The following is a 20,646-nucleotide window of genomic DNA, read 5'->3' as shown; positions in this document are numbered from 1 at the left end:
GACTTCTAAAGAACAAGAAAAGGGTGTTTTGCTTAATTTTTGATATCTGCCCTTAGCTATTTTCCAAAACTTGTCAAGTTTTCCCTGTCTTGAATATTAATTAATCAAATAACCTTCTTTCTGAATGCTGAATTTTTGAATTTTCTGATCTTTATTTAAAGAAAGTCCCTCATCTTAAATTTTCAACAGTATCAGAATTTAACATGGCTTAACTTAAATAAGTCACTTAATTTTCAAAAATTCTAAAATTGTACTGTCTGCTTAGTTTGCTTGAAGAGAAACTACATTCCAAATAAAGCAAATCTTGCGTTTGTTTCATGGGCTAAAGCTCCTAAAACAAGTCAGCGTCCTCTTGCCACTCAGTCTCCGGCATGGCTGACCAAGAGACACTCCTGCCCTTGTCTGCCAAAGGTGTGCTTTTCAAAGATTTACAGACTTATGGGTGAGTCTGTGCCGTGGCAATGCCACTAGACTCGTAACTCAGAGTCCCTAATATTCAGGGAGCATGTATGTGAATTCCACCATGGCATGTGCTGAAATTTGATTTCAATAAAATAAAATCTGGAATTACATGTTATTCTAATAGTAATCATTGCATCTGGTTCATGAATGTCCCTTTTTTTGGAGAAGGAAATCTGGTCTGGCTGACATGTGACTCCAGACCAAGAATAATACAGTTGACTCTGAACTGGCCTCTGAAATTGCCTAGCAAGCCACTCAGTTTTAGGGCAATCATTGATGGGCATTAGATGCTAACTCACCAGTGACTCTCTCATAATTAAAAAAAAAAATTAATCTATTTGGCCATTTAAGATGAAAATGCGACAAACCTGAGGTCCCTCCTCATAATGGAGAATGGGAAGTTTGAGTTATCATATGTGGTTGTGGCTGAGCATTTGTAGGTGGTGATGTTGGTGAAAACAAGTGCTCCACATTGGTATTTAGATTTTAATGACTTTCCATAGAACTGCCTGTACAGAAATTGCAAAGTCACCTGCTTCTCTGGACTCCATCATGGGACAAGGGAAAATTGTTCATATTCCATGCTGCATTTAAAAAGTTAAAATGTCTATTGTCTTCATATGTTCATGGGCAAGGAAGCATTCTAAACAAGTGCTTCCTGCCAGACTCTTGAACATTCTATTTATAATGGAAAATAACAATGAGGAGACAGAAAAACGGTCAATATTTCCCTTTGTTATACATGGGATAATGAAGCAGTTCTGTAGTATATACACTTTAAGTTTGGAAAAAAACTCCTGAAATAATCCTGGTTTTGCTATACAAATATCAGAAATTTCACTGTTCTTTTTCCCAAGGGTAAAAAGAAACCTGTGCTAAAGGAGCTCGGATCAAACGTCAAATATAAGCCTTGGGTGAGGTAGGGAAATTGGAAGAAACTAACCTGGGTTGCTTTGACACATCTGGTTTAAAACCACATTGACCAAAGTCAGAAGGTATAGCTGGAACATTGCGAAGAAATTATTGAAAGTATATCGTTTATTTAATGTTTGGAAGATGAAAAAGAAAGTATTGCTACTAACTTCTATATTTGTTGGTAAATTTAGAGAAGGAATTAGTATTTAAAAATCAGGAAGATAACCAAAAGTTGCATCGTCGGGCACAACGACATCAAGAAAAAAAGGACAAGATTCAGAGACTCATCCGTAAACTTGGTGATTTGGTTGAGAAGAAAAATATTGAGTTCTGGAATCGACAAGAACACCTAGCTCGCAACCGCTGGAAACACATCCTAGAACTGACGCGTGTAATTTTCCCACTACAAGAAGTGAAAATAGGAATGAGGTATGGATCATTAAAAGAAAAATTACATTGTCTTTCTTTTAAAGAAATATTAAAAAATGCCATAGACCCGTTGCAACTTGCGTAATTACGTTTACTTCCTGACATTTAATACCGAACGCATTGTTTTCTGCAGTTTACTCAATGGAGGAATACATTTATAATATTTTTGAATTATATGGCAAAAATGCTTCAAAGAAGGTATGAAACTATTTAAATGGCTTGGTAGAGACAATTTTGCATCCTACGGGAAAACACTGTACTTTTTCTTGTTTGTCAAAATACTGTTAAATCAGAATGGCTGCAGGTCTGAACAGAGTACAGAGGAGTAAATACTTTTTCTTTCTTCACTCTGTTTTAACGCCACACACCAGTAGAAGAAACACCTGTTTCCCCGGTACTTCATTAATTGGCACTCTCTAGTTGGTCATGAGAACATGCTTGAATCTCCTTTTGGATAACTATGCCACTTTTTTTTTTTTTAAATCTCTCCATGTAGAGAAGTACCAACCAAGATTGCATGGACAAAATTGATTGCTTGGTAGGGCTAATTATATTAAAAATGTTGGATTAATTAAATGCTTATGAATTTTTGGAAATAACTTATTAAAGCTGGTTAGTGATAATTTAATATTTGGTTTAAATAAATTGTGTGGGAACTGTAGTTAATAAATTGTGTTGATTATTAGGACAATTTTCTACTTTAGGTTTAGAAACCTATGCTGTTGTGTAGGAAGATATTGTACTTAGCACTGACTTTTTTTTCTGATTTGTTGGCATATATCTCCTATGAATTTTCATTTAAATTTCACCTCTTCTGTTACAACACAGTGATCCAAATAAATTAAATAGGGCTTGTAATGTATTCACTTCACGATGAGATATATAACATGGTTATGTTTTTTTCTTGGTTTTGCAAGGGATCCAGCAGATGCAACATTTGAATCTGACAGTGGCATGACTTCTAGTACAGTGAGTGAGCTGGCAGAGGCAAGGAGAACTACATATCTCTCTGGAAGATGGATCTGTGATGACAACAATGGAGAAACCAATATAGGGATTGTAGGCCGCTGGATATACCTGCCTAGCAATGGGGATTATTCAGCTTATTACAATTGGGTGGAAGAGAAAAAGACTGCACAAGGACCAGGTGAGGTTTGTAAACATGCCTGGTGTAGTTAAAGTTACACATACTATTCACCAAATAGCTATTTTGATGTCTGTTTAGCAACTTCTGACATTCATTAACATTTTCACTTCTGCAGTAAATTTCAGGGTACTAAATTATATTTATTCCAAATTTTTAATGTATCCTAAACTGTTGTAGTCCCATTTGCCATCATTTTGGGCCATTTTCCTCTAAACTCATCCAGGTGTCTTTTAATAGTACCCGCCTCCTCCACCTCCTCTGGCTGCTCGTTCATATATGCACCACCCTCTGCATGTTAAGGTTGCCCCTGAGGCCCCTTTTTAAATCTTTGCCCTCTCACCTTAAACTTATGCCCTCTAGTTTTGGACCTCCCTACCCTGCGAAAAAAACCTTTGCTATTCACCCTGTCCAGGGTCTTCTTCCTCTCGTGCTGTGAGACTAAAGGAATGATGAAAGTACATTGAAGTGTAATTAGTAATGATGGAGATGCAGGAATGGTTGTGAGATGTTTGCAATTAGTGAGTAAAATGTGCAGAGGGTGGGAATATTTAGTAGTTTGGGAGGATGAGGTGGGTGAGATCCATTGGATGCGTATCATGCAGAAAAAAGTGTGAACTGTCATTAATGAGTCTTAGTGAGAGATGTGTAAAGTGGCAGAGTCAGAATGAGTGGTGACCCTGTGAGTGAGGGGTAGCAGAGAAATATGGTATATATCTTGGCAGAGTACAGAAGACTTCCCTGCACTGCAGCGTGTTCCTTTCAATTCAGGACTTAGAAGTGACCTGGCCTATTATTTGTATCCACGTTGGCTGTGTTTGGTGTTTCTTCCTATTCTGGAAAAGAGATGATCCTCCTCCCCACTTTACAATCACCAGCAACTCCAGGTCCCTGTCCTGAAGTGGAGGATAGCTTTGCTTTCTGGGCCAAGTCTCCAAATATAATGGTGCATCTCCAATAAATGGAGGGTCATTACTAGTGTGCAGAATCTGAAGCAGCTGTAAATATGACAACAGTGGCACAAACGCCAGAAAGTCTCCACAGTGGTGGGCATTTCCACAACATGTGACATGATTGCATGAGAAGGAATCAAAGAGCCTTGTTACATAAGGAGATGAAGAGTAAAAGGTTCATGAGGAAACGTCACTAAGTGATGGTGGCGCAAGCACCGTGGATCTCCCTCAACAACTTCAGTAAGGCATTCGACAACGTTCAGTGTAGTAGATTGGTTAGCAAGGTTAGATCACATGGAATACAGGGAGAAATAGCCATTTGGGTACAGAACTGGCTTGAAGGTAGAAGACAGAGGGTGGTGGTAGAGGGTTGCTTTTCAGACTGGAGTACTATGACCAGTGGTGTGCCACAACAATCGGTGCTGGGTCCACTGCTTTTTGTCATTTATTTCAATGATTTAGATGTGAACATTGGAGGTGTGGCTACTTACTAGTTTATAGGTGACACATTATCTGAGTATGCTAGGATGTTGATCAAATGGGCCAATGAGCCGAGGAGTGGCAGATGGAGTTGAATTTAGATAAATGTGAGGTGCTGCATTTTGGAAAGGCAAATCAGGGCAGGACTTGCACAGTTAATTGTAAGGTCCTGGCAAGTGTTGCTGAACAATGAGACCTTGCAGTTCATAGTTCCTTGAAAGTGCAGTCCTAGGTAGACAGGATAATGAAGATGGCGTTTGGTACGCTTGGCCTTAATTGGTCAGTGCATTGAATGTAGGAGTTGGGAGGTCATGTTGCGGCTGTGCAGGACATTGGTTAGGACACTTTTGGAATACTGCGTTCAGTTCTGGTCTCGGTGCTATAGGAAGGATGTTGCGAAACTTGAAAGAGTTCAGAAAGGATTTAGAAGGATGTTGCCAGGGTTGGAGGCTTTGAGCTATGAGGAGAGGCTGAATAAGCTGGGGCTAATTTTCCTAGAGTGTTGGAGGCTGAGGGGTGACCTTATAGGGGTTTATAAAATCATAAGGGGCATGGATAGGATGAATAGCCAAGGTCTTTTCCCAGGGTAGGGGAGTCCAAAATTAGAGGGTATAGTTTTAAGGTGAGAGGGGAACCTTTTCACGCAGATGGTGGTGCATGTATAGAATGAACTGCCAAAGGAAGTGGTGGAGACTGGTACAATTACAACATTTAAAAGGCATCTGGAGGGTATATGAATAGGAAAGGTTTAGAGGGATATGGGCCAAATGCTGGCAAATGGGACTAGATTAATTTAGGGTATCTGGTTGGACCAAAGGGTCTGTTTGCATGCTGTACACCTCTATGAATCTAAAACCGTTGAACGTGGGAAGATCCACCCAAGGACCGTGAAATTTGTGGTTGTTCTGACAGACATATAGCTTCTAGACACATAGGCTTAGAACTCAGATTCAGAAACCCTATACCCAACTCAAATAGATTCTTTCTTTACCAGTTTGAGGAATGGTGCATGATTGGACCTTCACATAGGGAAGCCCAAATCCAGTAGGGCCATTGAGCTAAACGTTGAGTTCAGACAGTCTCCATTTTGCTCAAACAGGAGCCTTAGTGTGCATCTATGAGTAAGAAATTTTTACAATCTGTGTAAACCTTGTAATGTGTGCATAAGGTCTATGGAACTGTCCAGCCACCATGTTATTGAAATCCCTTGACCTTTGAAAATTGATTGAAAACGCCCTCCCTGTGTCTGAGAGTTAGAAAATACAAAGTTAGCATTTTAAACAACTGTCTGTTCACAATCTTTAATAATTCAATAATTATAATATTTCTGCTTGCACAACCTATCCGCCCAGTGTGCTCTGGAACTCCGTCAGACTGGGGTAGATTCAAGGGGAAATAGGACTGACTTTTTTTTGTATAACACTAGCTGTTGTATGTTTAAAAGTTCGTCCTGAGAGTTGGTCAGTGGATCAGTGAACAGGTCAGATAAATAGATAAATGAGTAAGCGGGTGAATGGGTGGATATGAAAGCAAGACTGCAAAGCTGATGTGGATCTGGAGGTGTAGTCAAGTTAGTATGGATTTGCAGATTTAATTGGTGGGGGATGGGTAGATGGGGGGGACAGTTTTGTCTGATGTGGGGTAGATAGGTCAGGTCAAGGGGTAGTCAAGTCAGTTTGGAAGGCAATTGGGTGGCTGGGTCAGATTGGGAGGAAATGGGAGTTAGACACTTTGGAAGGTAGTCAGTTCTGGTTTGGAAAGGTCGTCAGGTTGAGGAGTCAGTTCTGGAGTTGTCCAGGTATTAATCTAACAATTGCTGTATAACTACCCAGGTAAGTACTGCAGAGTTTCATCCAAAGTCTGTGCCTCCAGCCAGAGTAGAGACATTTGTGGAGAGTTGTAGGGCTCAGAGGAATTGCCCAGTTTTAAACTTCGTGAGCATGTTCGTGCATCAGGACTTCCACAGTACTTGAGTAGGACGTCTGTGATGTTGGTTAGAGAATGAGGAAGAGGAACAAGACCAACTGGCAGGACCCCTGAGCTGGAGAAGCCTCAGCGAGAGTTTTTGGGGAAAGAGAAAAGGGTAGCAGCCAGGAGTTGGAACAGTGTTTCAGACTGGTAGAACAGCATTGAAGAACCAGAGCCACCATTGCAGTCCATAGCCACATACAGTGCTAAAAAGCTGGGAAGTGATAGTGCAGTAAGCCAACAATTACACAAGTCTGGCGTGGGTCGTTTGGGTAAAATCCCTTAGTTCAATATGCCAAAAGGAGGGAAAGATCCCCTTTGCATTTAGAAGACAATGTAATCAGAGTTCAATGGTCAAGAGAAGACAACAGAACTCATTATTTGGCTAATCAAATCAGGAGTTAACCATTAAAACAACATCCTGATTGATTTACAACATTGGGCATCCATCATTGTAAATTATTCATTTCTCTTAGAGGTGCGTTTTATGTTTGTAAAGATTTGTTGCCAGTGGAATAAGGAATCCCTCTTTTATAATCTTTGCGTAGATTGTTACACTTGTGTATTTGGGTCTGTTCAAATTTGTTTAACTAGCTTATTTCAGTTTTTGAATTCTAAATTGAGTAATGAAATAAATCCCAACTTCCCAAACCTTTGGGAATGTGTTAGCTTACATTGAAATGTAAGAAAACCTTTGGTCACATATGCCAATAAATTAATAATAAACCATTCTTTGTACATTTTGAAGTATTTATCTTTACAGTTTTTTGGATTCTTGAAGTCTCAGGAATTAATAATCAAAGAATTTCATTTTGTATTCCAACTTCAATTAAGATCGAAACGATCACAAGACCTGCACATGTACAACTTTCTTATAGGCCTGTGATGAAAAGTTCGAAAGAGCAAACTTTGAAATGCAGAATAGTACAGGCAATGAACTGAATTAGTAATAATCTATCATTCCTTTTTGAGAGTATTGTTAGCAAAGAACTTTCATCTAGTTTAAGCTAAATAGGCATAAGGACCATATTGTCCATTATCTAGATCATTGGTCTCATTTTGGATGTTATCGACATGGTTAATGGACAGAATAGAATTATCATGATGTAGTGATGTCTCCCCTCTTCTCGGCTGCGTTTTTTTTTTGATAAAATGTAACTTCCATCAAACCAGGAATAATTAACACAGGCCATGGAAAATTCGAAGCATCACTCTAGCTATTATTTTTCAACAGAAAATGCTGCCTTCCTCAAAAATAAATGAGTATTTGATGACATCAGCTGAAAGTTATCATCTCCATGTTTGATTGCACCTGCTTATTTCTAGTTCAGTTATGTATATATAAATTGTATAATCCTTATGTTATGCCTACTCAGTGTTGCCGCTCACGTGTAATAAGAGTACACGTAAATTTTCATTAATCACCTGCCATAATTACGTAAGAAAAGAAATCTATGTCTTTGTGTACCTGTGTTCTAAGCCGAATATTGTCCTAGTTACAAACTTGCATCATAAATCAAGTTTTGGTTTGTTCGAGGCGAAGGGTAGATATGAATAGCTATTGCAACATTGATTTTCAAAACCTTTGGAACAAGCTTTTGTTACTTTTAATATAATATTCAAAAACAAAGATTATTGCCGCTTTATAGCTTCGAAAGTAGATATTATGTTGACGTTTTACTTCATTTTGATCCAAACATCTGGAATGTACAGAAAGAATTCAAAAATTAACACAGATTCTCTTCCTTGCTTTGTCTGCTTCTCCACCCTACAATCTTTTGACATTTTTGTGCTCCTCCAATTCTGGTCTCTTGTGCATCCAACTTTATTTGACCCAGAATTGCATCCAACCTTCAGCTGCCTATCCCCTAATCTCTGGAATTCATCTCCATATTGCCACCTCTGTCTCCTTTAAGGTATCCCCTGGAGGGGCAAAGAGTTTCCACCATTTGATACAAGTTTTCATTTTGAAGTTTGAAACTCTTCCCTTGAAACTTTTTACCTGACCTCTGCCTGTCCTTGGAGAAAATGGTCCCAGAACCCAGAAAATCTCCGCCAGAAACAAAGCCAGGACTGGCATTCATTTTGCACCTGAAATGGCTGCTGCCACTCTGCCTCTCGAATCTATTTCTGGTTGCAGTCAAGTCTGCTGTGAGAACTGCTCCCAGAGAATTGCAGGGCACTAATTTGTCTCTTTTACTTTTAATAATCGTGTGATAAGTCACCAGTGACTGATGTGTTAATCAGGTGCAGGAAAATTGGATGCTATGTTAGTATGTGGACAGTTACAACTCAGGTACAGAATTAGGGTCAAATGACTGTACTGCTGGAGGATTAACAAGGGAGGGAAGAAATGTACTGTTTGTGTTTTTCCCTGTCTTGCTGCCCCCAGCACCACCACCCCTCACCGCTGCTTGTCTCTCTCAACTGCAGTAGTCATTAAACAGTTGCCTCAAAACTGTGGTTGCATACAAATGTGCTCATAATTTTGGTGCTTTCTCTTTTCACAGGAAGTTGTTCATAAAATATTTTGTCTTCCCAAGCAAAAGTACGTTGAAAAAATAATTTTGAGCAACTTGACTAGAAATTATCTTCAACAATCAGATGAAAATGCTGTATTGTTTTGTTTCAACTGTTTGTAATACAAGTTTATATTTAAGTTGTACAATTCACAATGTTTGCATTTTCAACCTAAAATCTGTGGTCTAGACTTAAAACATATCCAATTATCTTGCCTACCTTATAAGGATATCCAACTACTTGATTCATTCAGCCAAAACTGAGCTGGAGGAAGTGGACTAGAAATGTTTGCCCATTCTTGCAGACCATAAAAAGTCCTATAATTATTCGGTACTTCATGCAGTCAGTTCGCTGCAGTATAATATGTGCTTGATTCCTTGTCACAAAGAAATTTATTACTTTTCTGTCATCAAAGGGGTAGCATGGTGGTTTAGTGGTTAGCACTGTTGCCTCACAGTGCCAGGGACCCGGGTTCGATTCCAGCCTCAGGCAGCTGTCTGTGTGGAGTTAGCACATTCTCTCCGTGTCTGCATGGGTTTCCTCCCACAATCCAAAGATGTGCAGGTTAAGTGGATTGGCCATGCTAAAATTGCCCATAGTGTCCAAGATTGTGCAGGCTGGTGGGTTAGCTATGAAGAATGCAGGGCTACAAGATAGTGGGGTCTGTCTGGTTGGGATGCTCTCTGGAAGGTTGGTGTGGACTCGATGGGCCGAAATGCCTGTTTCCATGCTATAGGGATTCTGTTCTATGAAACACTCATTTTTCAGACACTCTCATCCCTGTTATAACACCAGCTTCTTTGAACAAAGTTTGGATATGTCCTGTTGATAACTCTGTTGAATTCCCTTGGGATATTTTACTACATTCAAAGGCATTGTGTAAGTGCTGTCTGGTTCTGTTCCTATTGAAGCACCTTGGGACATCTTACAATGTTAAAGATGTTATATAAATACAGCGATTCCACAGTGGGGTTGTGATAGTCAAGGTTTTTAAGTTAATGTTTGTAGATCTTTTTTCAATGTACACTTTGCCTTGTATTGTTTATGTACAGATATGGAACAAAGTAACCCTGCCTATACCATCAGTGCAGCACTGTGCTATGCCACACAGCTGGCAAATATACTTTCTCACATTCTTGATGTAAATCTTCCCAAAAGACTTTGCAACAGGCAAGTATCCTAAAGTTGAACCATAACTGTGGCAACTCTTCAGAAACATGCATTTTAAACTTTTGACTGGATTAAGAATCATTTACTGTGTTTTACTGTTGTAGAACTAGTACAATAGCTGTTGCCTTGGCCTTGACTTTTTAAAGAAAAAATGTCCAAGAGTGAATAAGAAGAAACAGTAAAAGAAACTTCATTTGATGAGATAAGAGAGGCAATCTGAGACAGACACAGAAGTGGGCAGTGAGAGAGAGAGGAGGGTTTCATTTTCTGTCATATTGACTGACTGTCCATGATAATACTACTAAACAAATTGTAAAATGTAAAATGATTATTTCCTTTACAGTTCTGCTCTCTCTCATGTATGTGAACCCGTGTGGTTACAATTTGGTTTTACAAGCACTAATGCTCATCATGATGTTACTTAAATGACTTTTTTTGTTAAGAGATTGGACACGAGCATGACTAGGGTGACTGTGGCAGCATTACATGTTGGTAATATTCAGTTGAGCAGGCCTGAAACATTAACACCATAACACCAAGGATGATACCTACCTCCTGAGTATTACTAACATTTTCTGTTTTTATTTTACATTGCTAGCAGCTGCAGAACTTTTCTGTATGTTCATTTGTTGCATGGCACAATATTGGATTGCCAAAGAAGCTGGTACTCAAGTTCAGCATTCCCTTTGCTGTATGGAGAATCCATGATGTAATTTAGTGAGCAAACCTGTCAACCCCTGTTATCCTTGTGTGTCTGGGTAAACTTAGTTTTTACTGGGAATGAAGTCATACCTGTTCTAAAGGGAAGGAATTCGGGTTTTGAATTCTCAAGAGTAGAACAGATCTGGTGAGCAAGTTTTCTATCTGCCATCTAAAGCAATCTGACTTCCATATCTTGAACTCCAAGACAAAAGTTTTGCAGAGCTTCTAACTGACTAGTCTGAATGAAACCAAAAATTATGCATTGTTGGACCAAGACCAAAGCCTAAAGAAGTGTCACGACCGCTTGAATATGTTCAGTGCTGCAGCACTTTTCAGTATCCTATGCCTATGAAAACAAATAACCAGGATACAAGAGGTGAATAAGGCAGGGAGGGAAAATGGAAGAGGTCAAGGCAAAATCCCCTGTGGTAACTGCGCATAAACTGCATAGGGACAACCACTACACATCTCTAAATAAATGCCATGTTCAGCCCAACAAGGGAGGACAGCCATGTTTGGAAGTTTAGGATTAAGAGTTGGGAACAAACACAACACCACATCCCTACTCACTAATCCAAACTACTCCAATCTTTAAAGCTCATCTTGTACCTGAGCTCTGTACCATGCACTGACATGCGTTGTTCATTATCTTTGCATGTATTGATAAGTAACTCATTCATAGTTTGATGCAGTGTCATTAGAAGCTCAGAGGAACAATGCTAGTGTCCAGTAGTTCAAATTCCCCATATAGATGGCAGCTGGTTCTTGGTTTAGGAGAGGTTGAGTAGCAGCAGCCACATCCAGCTGTGAAGCTGAGCGCCCCAGGCCTACTCCCTGTCTTGTTCCTGGTGGAGATGTTTTAGACTTTTTTACAACTTTCTCTTCCACTTTGAAGGAAGAGGATGGTAGCTGAGAAGTGAAGGCCAGAAGTAGCATGTAACAGTTCTTACCGTTTTTTTCATCCTATTCTTTGGTGTGAAATGTTAAAATGTCTGCCACCTCAAGTATATAAGTTCTAATTACAGTAGCTGCAAAAAAATGGTTGATTATAATTAATGAAATGAAACAATATTGCCAAAACACTCTTATTTGCTCTTTTGATTTTAAATTCTTATTCTAAAATAGCTCCAAGCTTTCAAATGCAATTATGCATGACAATGGTGCTAATATTTTGTACAAGCATTCCTACTTGGAATACATTTTTTCAAATAAAACTTATTTCAAATTTAATATTGTTTTTCGAAAATGGAATGTAAAGTCTTGTATTACTAAGATGATTTGTCTTCTGCAGTGAGTTTTGTGAAGAGAATATGAGCAGAAAGAAGTTCATTCGAGCAGTGAATAAGCTAAACACAAACATCCTACATCTCTGTTTTTCACAGGTACCATGTTAGATTCTACGTAGACTTAATTTTTGAGGTTTTTTTTAAAATACTGCTTGACAGCTTTATACTGAGTAGAGTTTTGACTCTTAAGTATTGCAGCTTATTTGAATTATTAAAAACTGAAAAATTACTGCAGGGTTGTTAATTTTTGACATCATGTTTACAATGTATTGTTATAGGGTATGGGAAATTCTAAGTGCTCACACCAACTTAATTTTCAATATTGCTGATGTTTTGTAATATTTCCTTATCTCACAGCACGTTAACCCTGAACTGTTGCATCCCTTGCACACACTCCGAAATATTATGCATTTGGTCAGTCCTGAAAATAAAAGCTTGGGCAGGTAAGTTTGAATCTTATCCTAAGGTTTAAAACAGATAGAATAAGCCTTGAATAGTTTGTGTTCTATTACAATGCTTCTTTCTAATGAATTTGTTTCTTCTTAAAAACCAGGGCAGGACTTAGACAGTTCAGTCAGTTATACTGCACAGAAACAGATCCTTTGGTCTAACTCGTCCATGCTGACCAGATGTCCTCAATTAATCTAGTCCCATTTGCCAGTATTTGGCCCATATCCCACTAAACCCTTCCTATTCGTGTACCCATCCAGATGCCTTTTAAATGTTTTAATTGTACCAGCCTGCACCACTTCCTCTGGCAGCTCATTCCATACAAACACCGCCCTTTGCATGAAGAAGTTGCCCCTTAGGTCCCTTTTAAGTCTTTCCTCTCTCACCTCAAACCTATGCTCTTCTAGTTTTGGACCCTCCGACCCTGGGGAAAAGACTTTGGCTATTCGTCCTAGCCATGCTCTTTGTGATTTAATAAATCTCTAAGGTCACCTCTCAGCCTCTAATGCTCCAGGGAAAATAACCCCAGCCTATTCAGCTTCTCCTATAGCTGTAACCCTGGCAACATTGTTGTAAACTAAAAACTGAAAGAACTGTGTGTGCTGGAAATCAGTAACAAAAACAGAATTTGGGGGAAAAGTTCAGCAGGTCTGGCAGCATCTCTCAAGAGAAATAAGAGTTAACATTTCAGGTCCAATGATCCTTCCCCAGAACAGTTCTATCTCCATGTCACTTTTTTTGCCCTCTTCATTTCCCTCGACTATACTCCAATAGGTTCACTCAATCCCAGCTGTCTGTATCCGACATGCCTCCCTTCCTTTATCTTGACCAGAGTCCCAATTTCTCTAGCTATCCACCATTCACTATACCTATCAGCCTTGCCCTTCGCACTAACAGGAACATACTGCCTCTGGACTTTTGTTATCTCATTTTTAAAAGGCTTCCCACTTTCCAAACATCTCTTTACCTATGAATAGCCTCTCCCAATTAAGTTTAAGGTCCTTGCCTAGTTGAAATCAAACTTGATCTTACTCCAATTTAACTGTTAACTTTTAGATCAGGTCTATCCTTTTCTAGTACAATCTTAAAACGAATAGAATTATAGTCACTGGACCTGAAATGTTAACTGATTTCTCTCCACAGGTGATGCCAGACCTGCTGAGCTTTTCCAGCAATTGCTGTTTTCCTTTTAACATCTTCGTAAACTGTTTCTGAATCTTCTTCAAGTTTAACAACATCGTTCCTAAAGCAGGGAGACCAGTATTGAACGCAGTATTCCAAAAGTGGCTTAATCAATGTCCTGTACAGCCACGCATGACATCCCAACTCCTGTACTCATTACCCTGTCTGCCTATAACTACACTTCCAAGAAACTATGAAACTGCACTCCAAAGTCTCTCTGTTCAACATCACTCCCCAGCACCTTACTATTACCTGCATCTGCATGCCTCCTATGTTCACATTCCAAATCATTTACATATATGACAAAAATGGTGGACCCAGCACTCATTTTTCCAGCACACTGATGGCCACAGGCCTCCCATCTGAAAAACAACCCTCCACCTCTGTCTCCTGCCTTCAAGTCAATTTTGTATCTAATGGCTAGGTCTCCCTGGATGCCATGTGATCTAACCTTGCTAACCAGTGTACCATAAGAATCTTGTCAAAGTCACACAACACCAAGTTATCGTCCAAAAAGTTTATTTGAAATCACAAGCTTTCGAAGTGCTGCTCCTTCATCATCTGACTTCTGACCTCGCCCACCCCAGTCCAACACTGATACCTCCACATCATGAAGTTCAGATAGGCAATGTCCACCAATCTGCATTCAATCATCTTTGTCACTTCCTCAAAAAACTCAGTCTTAGTGAGACATGATTTCCCCACAGAGCCATATTGACTATCCTTAAGCAGTCCTTGCCTTCCTAAATACGTATAAATCCCTTTCCTCCGAATACCCACCAACAACTTTCTCACTACTGATGTCAAGCTCACAGATCTATAGTTACCTGGTGTTTCCTTACCACCTGTCTTAAATAGTGGCACCATATTAGCCACCCTCCAGTCTTCTGACACCTCACCCATGGCTATTGATGATACAAATACCTCAGCAAGGGGCCCAGCAATCACTTCCCTAGCTTCCCACAAAGTTCTGAATACACCTGATCAGGTGCTGGGGATTTATCCACCTTTGTGTTTTAAGATATCCAGCACCACTATCTCTCTAATATGGACACTTTTCAAGATACCACTACTTATTTCTCCAAGTTCTGTAGCTTCCATATCCTTCTTCATGATAAATACTGTTTAGTATCTCCTAGTGTCTCCACACAGACAGCCTTGTTGCTCTTTAAGGGGCTTTATTCTCTCACTACTTACTCTTTAGTCCTTCATGTATTTGTAGAATTTCTTTAGATTCTCTTTAACCCTATTTGCCAAAGCTATCTCATTTCACTTTTTTGCCCTCTTCACTTCGCTCGAGTATATTCCTCCTGCCCTTGTACTCCTCTGTAGATTCACTAGATCCCAGCTGTCTGTACCTGACGTATGCATCCCTTTTTCTTGACCAGAGTTTCAATTTCTCTAGCCCTCCAGCGTTCACTATTCCGATCAGCCTTGCCCTTCACACTAACAGGAACACACTGCCTCACTTGTGTTATCTCATTTTTAAAGGCTTCCCACTTTCCAACAATCCCTTTACCTGTGAATAGCCTGTCCCAGTCAACTTTAAGGTTCTTGCCTAGTACCATCAAACTTGATCTTACTCCAATTTAACCGTTAACTTATAGATCAGGTCTATCCTTTTCTGTAACTATTTTAAAACTAATAGAATTATAATCATTGGCTGTTTCTGCTTCTGTTAATTCTACTCTAAAATATTTATTGGAACTCTTACTATTCGTTTTCATACTTTTGGCTAGCTTTCTCTTTTACTCAACTTTTTCCCCTCTTAAAAGAGCAAAGAATAATAAAAATTAAGTATTCCTTCCAGTCCCCCCTCAAACCATCAGATGTGGGAGTAGAATTAGGCCATTTTGGCAAGTCAAGTCTGCTCTGCCATTCAATGATGGGTTATATGTTTCTCAACCCCATTCTCCTCGTGACCCTTGATCCCTGACTAATGAAGAACCTATCTATTTTTGTCTTAAATAAACTTAGTGATTTGACCTCTGCATTATTCTGCAGGAATAAATTCCACAGATTCACCCGCCTTTGACTGAAGAAATTTCTCCTCGTCAGTTCTAAAGTGTTGTCCCTTCACTCACGGGCTGTGCCCTTGGATCCTGGTCTCTCCTAATAGTGGAAACATCTTCCGCACATCCACTCTATCCAGGCCTCTCAGTATCCTTGTTAAGTTTCAATCAGATACTTCCCTTACCTTAAGCTCTGTCGAATCCTCAACTGCTCCTGATATGACAAGCCTTCATCCCCAGAATCGTTCTTGTAAACCTCTTCTGGATCCTTCATGCAGGTCATTAATGTGAATAGTTCTCCCAACACTGACCCCTGCATAAAATCACTCGTCAGTGGCCACCATCCTGAAAAAGACCCCTTTAACCCTGCACTTTGTCTTCTGCCAGTCAACCAATCCTTTCTCCATACCCTTCCTCCTAACTGCATAGGCTGTTCAACAGCCTTCTGTGCGGCACCTTGTCAAAGGCCTCTGGAAATCCAAATAGATCACGTTCAGTGGCTCTCCTTTTGAGGACATAGATTTGTCATGTATGACCTCCCCTTGATGAAGTTGTGCAGATTTGCCTGATATTACCATGCACGTCAAAGTACTCCTCAATCTCATCTTTAATAATGGGCTCTCAAATCTTACCAACAACTGAGATCAAGCTAAGCAGCCTATAGTTTTCTGTCTTCTACCTCCTCTCCCTTCTTAAAACGGGGGTGTTAACATCTGCCATTGTCCATTCCTGTGGGACCCTCCCTGACTCGAGTGATTCCTGAAGGATCACCACCTCAATGTTCTATGCTCCACTGGAAAAAAAAATCTCAGCCTATCCAATCTACTTTTATATCAAACCCTCCATTCCTGGCACCATCCTGGTAAATTTTTTCTGAATCCTGTCCAGTTTGATAATATCCTTCTTGTAACAGGGTGACCAAAACTGCACACAGTACTCCAGAAGAGGTCGTACCAATATCCTATACAACCTCAACATGACGTCCTACTCCTATATTCAAAGGTCTGACCAATGAAGGCAAGCGTGCTAAACGCCTTAACGACTTGATGCAAACTTCAAAGAATTACATATTTGACCCCTAGGTGTCTGTGTTATACAACTAATAGTAGAGGCTTGGATAGTTGATGTAGAAATTCTGTGCTTGTTTGTTGTACCAAAATGCAATTCCTCGCATTTATCCAAATTAAACTCCATTGCCACTCCTCAGCCCATTGTTCAAGCTCTCTTTTTGTAATCTTAAATAACCTTCTTCATTATCCACTATACCACCAATTTTGGTCTCATCTGCATTGTATCCTTCTTACCTGCCATGTGTCTTTGCAGAGCTCTGGTTTTAACACTTTCATAGCCTAATGTAACAGCAAATGGGAGTCACAACTAAATTTATACAAGACACAGTATTTTGATCAGAATCATGAGCTGTTCTTCAAAAATCTAGTGATTTACCCACAATCCTTCAGGGAAAAAGAATCATGAGAATGTACACTTCTCTCAGTATTGTTTATATATAAATTGTAATGTTTTTGAATTTAGATCTGGGCCTTTTGAAATCAGTGCTGATCTTGAAGATTCCATGGAGCTGGTAGACCCAAGTATTGCTGCTCAGACAGATGAAAGCGGTGATGAATATGTAACTGATGAAGAAACTGATTTGGGAACAGATTGGGAGACTGTACCCAGTCCTAAATTTTACGATATCCCTTCTCAGCCTGTAGAAGTACTGCAAAGTCAAGCCATGCTAGTATCTCAGCCACTCAGCACTAGCAACAGCACGGGTGGTATGATCTCTTCTGCAGCAGCTTCTGTTACGTCATGGTGGAAACAATATTATGGACATCGCTGATGATTTTGCTGCACTGGAACATAAACTTACAATAAAATGAAAAGGTGTGAAAACAACACTTGAATAGTGCCTAAAAAAAACACAATAGAGACAATTGTGTTTGTATGGCGCAAGCATAAAACCAGCGAAAGCTGCAACTGACAGGATTGTGTTAGGTATAATGGAACGTCTTTGATTCGCTCAGCAAAAAGTGTGATTGAAATTGAAACAAATCGTTAAAGAGGGAACTATCAGGAGCACTTTTTGGTAGAAGTATTACTCTTTTCTATATAAGTAATGGTCTCAGTAAATTTTGACTCACATAATCAATATTACTTTGACCTTAAGATCTATAAGTGAGGCCTTCCCCCTCAAGTGCACTAAATTAGCAGGAAGAAATGTTTGGTGTGCAGTGTGTAATTTATGATCAAATTGACTTTCAAGTTGATTAAGGAATCCAAATTAAAGAATTTGGAATGTAGTTTTGTCAAATTTGATAGAATCAGGTTACCTCTTTAACTGTTGGCATTGGTACTTTACCCTGATTTTGCACGTAAGTTTCCTGGTGTGCTCATGATAACTGCCATTACAAACACCAGGTCAGTGATAAAATTTACCTTTCTTTAAAAAAATGGAAGTATAACAATATTTTATTGTATAAAAATGAATCAAACAGAAGGCCTGTTAGCCCATTCATTGCCCCACCATCCCCCAGACCAAGTTCTCTTATGTCCTTGCTATTCTATCTAAAGTGTAATGGCTTTATACTTCAGGTAGGACCAAAGCAGTATTTTAAATTTTAAATGTAATTTCTTCCTTTTTATATTTAATGCCTCTATTAGTAAAGCCATGAATTCTGTATACTTCACAACAGCCTTCTGCACTTGTTTAACCAACTTAAATTATGTCCATACACTCTAAGGTCTCTTTCTTCGTGTAGCTTTAAGATAGTAATTTTTGTCAGAATAAGGGGCAATAATCATTTCAATTTGTTTACGCTCTTTAAATTTAAATATAGTAAAAAGAGAAATGTAGTAACATCTTTAGAGTTATCTGTCAACTTAAATTCTGTGCTGCTGACAGTACATATCATTATTTCAAATACTGGTCTTCCCTCCAGTCTTAAAAAAATTAAACTTCTCCCTCAGCAAATTCTGTATCAATAAAATTGTCACTTTAATCAAATTGATGGATTTCAATTTTTCTAAGTAGTCTATTGAAAGTTCATAATATGCTTCAGCTGTTTTACACAAATCCACCTCATATGTCTAATAACAAAATAGTTGAACATGATTTTCCAGTAAAAAAAATAAAATTCACCTGACTTTCATTTGTTCACCTATATCTGGAGTGATTTAGTTTTTATAACAATTTTTAATTGTTTCACAGTATCTCCACCACAAATGTTAAGCTGATTGGTCAGCGAGCTAGACTTCGGGAAGAGTGCTATCTTGAACAGGAGCATAACATTTGCTCTCTTGCTGTCCCATAATACAATTTAAGGTTTAGAAGATCCTGGCTAGAACCTGTGGTTTCCCCAGGACACTCTGCACTTGAGTGAAATCAACTTTGACTTATTTTTGCCTATTTTTGTTAAACCAATTTCTCAACAGGTGGAAAGTGTTAATTGAGCTGCTTCATTTCAGTCTATCTTCAGATTCTAGCAAGGTATATGTGGCTAAACAGCCTACTTCCATTTGAGGTACATCTTGTAAACTATGTAAAAATCAGCCAGGCATCAGGTCAATACTTTGGGCTGTCTTGTCACAGGGTTTCAGCCTGAAACGTCGACTTTCCTCCTCTGATGCTGTCTGACCTGCTGTGCTTTTTCCAGCCCTTCATTTTAGGAGTAGGACTCTAGCTTCCAGCATTTTCAGTCTTTGTTCTCTCCAAATCAGCCAGTCAAGTTTTAATTTACTCTTAAGGGTAAGGGGGAGGGCCTCCCTCCTTCAGTTGTCCCCCCCAACCAATTTGATTGATTCACTCCATGTGATGTAAAGAAACAGCTGAAGACAATGGACACTGCAGAAGAGCCCTGACAACATTCTAGCAATAGCACTGAAGACTTGTGCTTCAGAACTTGCAAGATTAAGAGCCAAGCTGTTCCAATACAGCTGTAATCAGGGTATCAACAATACAATCTACCTTGAAAATTACCCAGGTACACCTGTATATGAAAAGTGGGACAAATCCAACTTGGCCAATTATCAGCCCATCCATTCACTCTCAAATCATCAGTAAAGTGATGGAAGATGTTGTCAATAATGTTATCAGGTAGTTCCTGCTCAACAATAACATGCTCAGTGTTACTCAGTTTGGGTTCTGCCAGGGTTATGCAGCTCCTGACCTCATTACAGCCTTGGCCAAACACAGACAAAAGGAGGTGAAACGCGTGACTGCCTTTGACCAATTCAGACATCAAGTAGCCCTAGCAAAACTAGAGTCAATGGGAAGTGAGGGAAGTCATTCCTGCCACACAGGAAGATGGTTGTGGTTGGTGGAGGTCAATCATCTCAGCTCCAAGATATTTCTGCAGGAGTCCCTCAGCGTAGTGTTTTAGGCCCAACTATCTTCAGTTGCTTCATCAACAACCTTCTCTCCATCATAATGTCAGAAATGGGATTTTGCCAATGCTTGCACAATGTTTAGCACCATTCACAATTCCTCATAATGAAGTAATCCATGTCCAAATGCAGCAAGAGCTGGATAATATCCAGTCTTGAGCTGAAAAATGGCAAGTGACATTCACAACACACAAATACCAGGCAGTAACTATGTCTAGTAAGAGACAATCTCAACATCCTGGGGCTTACTGTTGACCAGACAGTTGATGGCCCAAGGACCACCTTCTGTGCTGTAGACCTGTGTGGACTCTAAACACCACTACTCACATGCAACTTTTCAAGAACCTGTCCATTAAATGTTTCTATCTCCAAAATGGAGTTAATTTCATAGGCAGGTCAATAATCTCCACTTAAAATTCTTCAAGCTTCAATGTCAGCTAATGTTTGAGGGATTTTATCAAAACGCCCTTTAACAGTCCATTTAAGTAACATCTATATATGTTGCCTGGTCAAAGAAAAAGATCCAATTAGGTATTTAATAGTTAAATACATACATTTACAGCAGTGTTCTGCCATCCCACCACTTT

General features: G+C 39.3%; 1 protein-coding gene across 1 annotated transcript in view; it reads left to right on the top strand.

The window, feature by feature from the left end:
• Positions 1-18,825, top strand: part of atg14 (autophagy related 14) — a 29,588-nt gene extending 10,763 nt beyond the window's left edge. The window contains exons 5-10 of the mRNA XM_020527338.2: positions 1,569-1,806; positions 2,724-2,953; positions 9,924-10,041; positions 12,035-12,125; positions 12,387-12,472; positions 17,207-18,825. Of these exons, the coding sequence (XP_020382927.1) occupies positions 1,569-1,806; positions 2,724-2,953; positions 9,924-10,041; positions 12,035-12,125; positions 12,387-12,472; positions 17,207-17,516 (1,073 nt within the window). The 3' untranslated portion in view covers positions 17,517-18,825. The remainder of the gene's footprint in view (positions 1-1,568; positions 1,807-2,723; positions 2,954-9,923; positions 10,042-12,034; positions 12,126-12,386; positions 12,473-17,206) is intronic.
• Positions 18,826-20,646: the final 1,821 nt, after the last annotated feature.

The sequence above is a fragment of the Rhincodon typus genome, chromosome 8 (assembly GCF_021869965.1).
Source record: "Rhincodon typus isolate 14 chromosome 8, sRhiTyp1.1, whole genome shotgun sequence".
Taxonomy (NCBI): domain Eukaryota; kingdom Metazoa; phylum Chordata; class Chondrichthyes; order Orectolobiformes; family Rhincodontidae; genus Rhincodon; species Rhincodon typus.
Note: the sequence above shows the minus strand (reverse complement) of the source record. Positions and strands in the feature narration are given on the sequence as shown.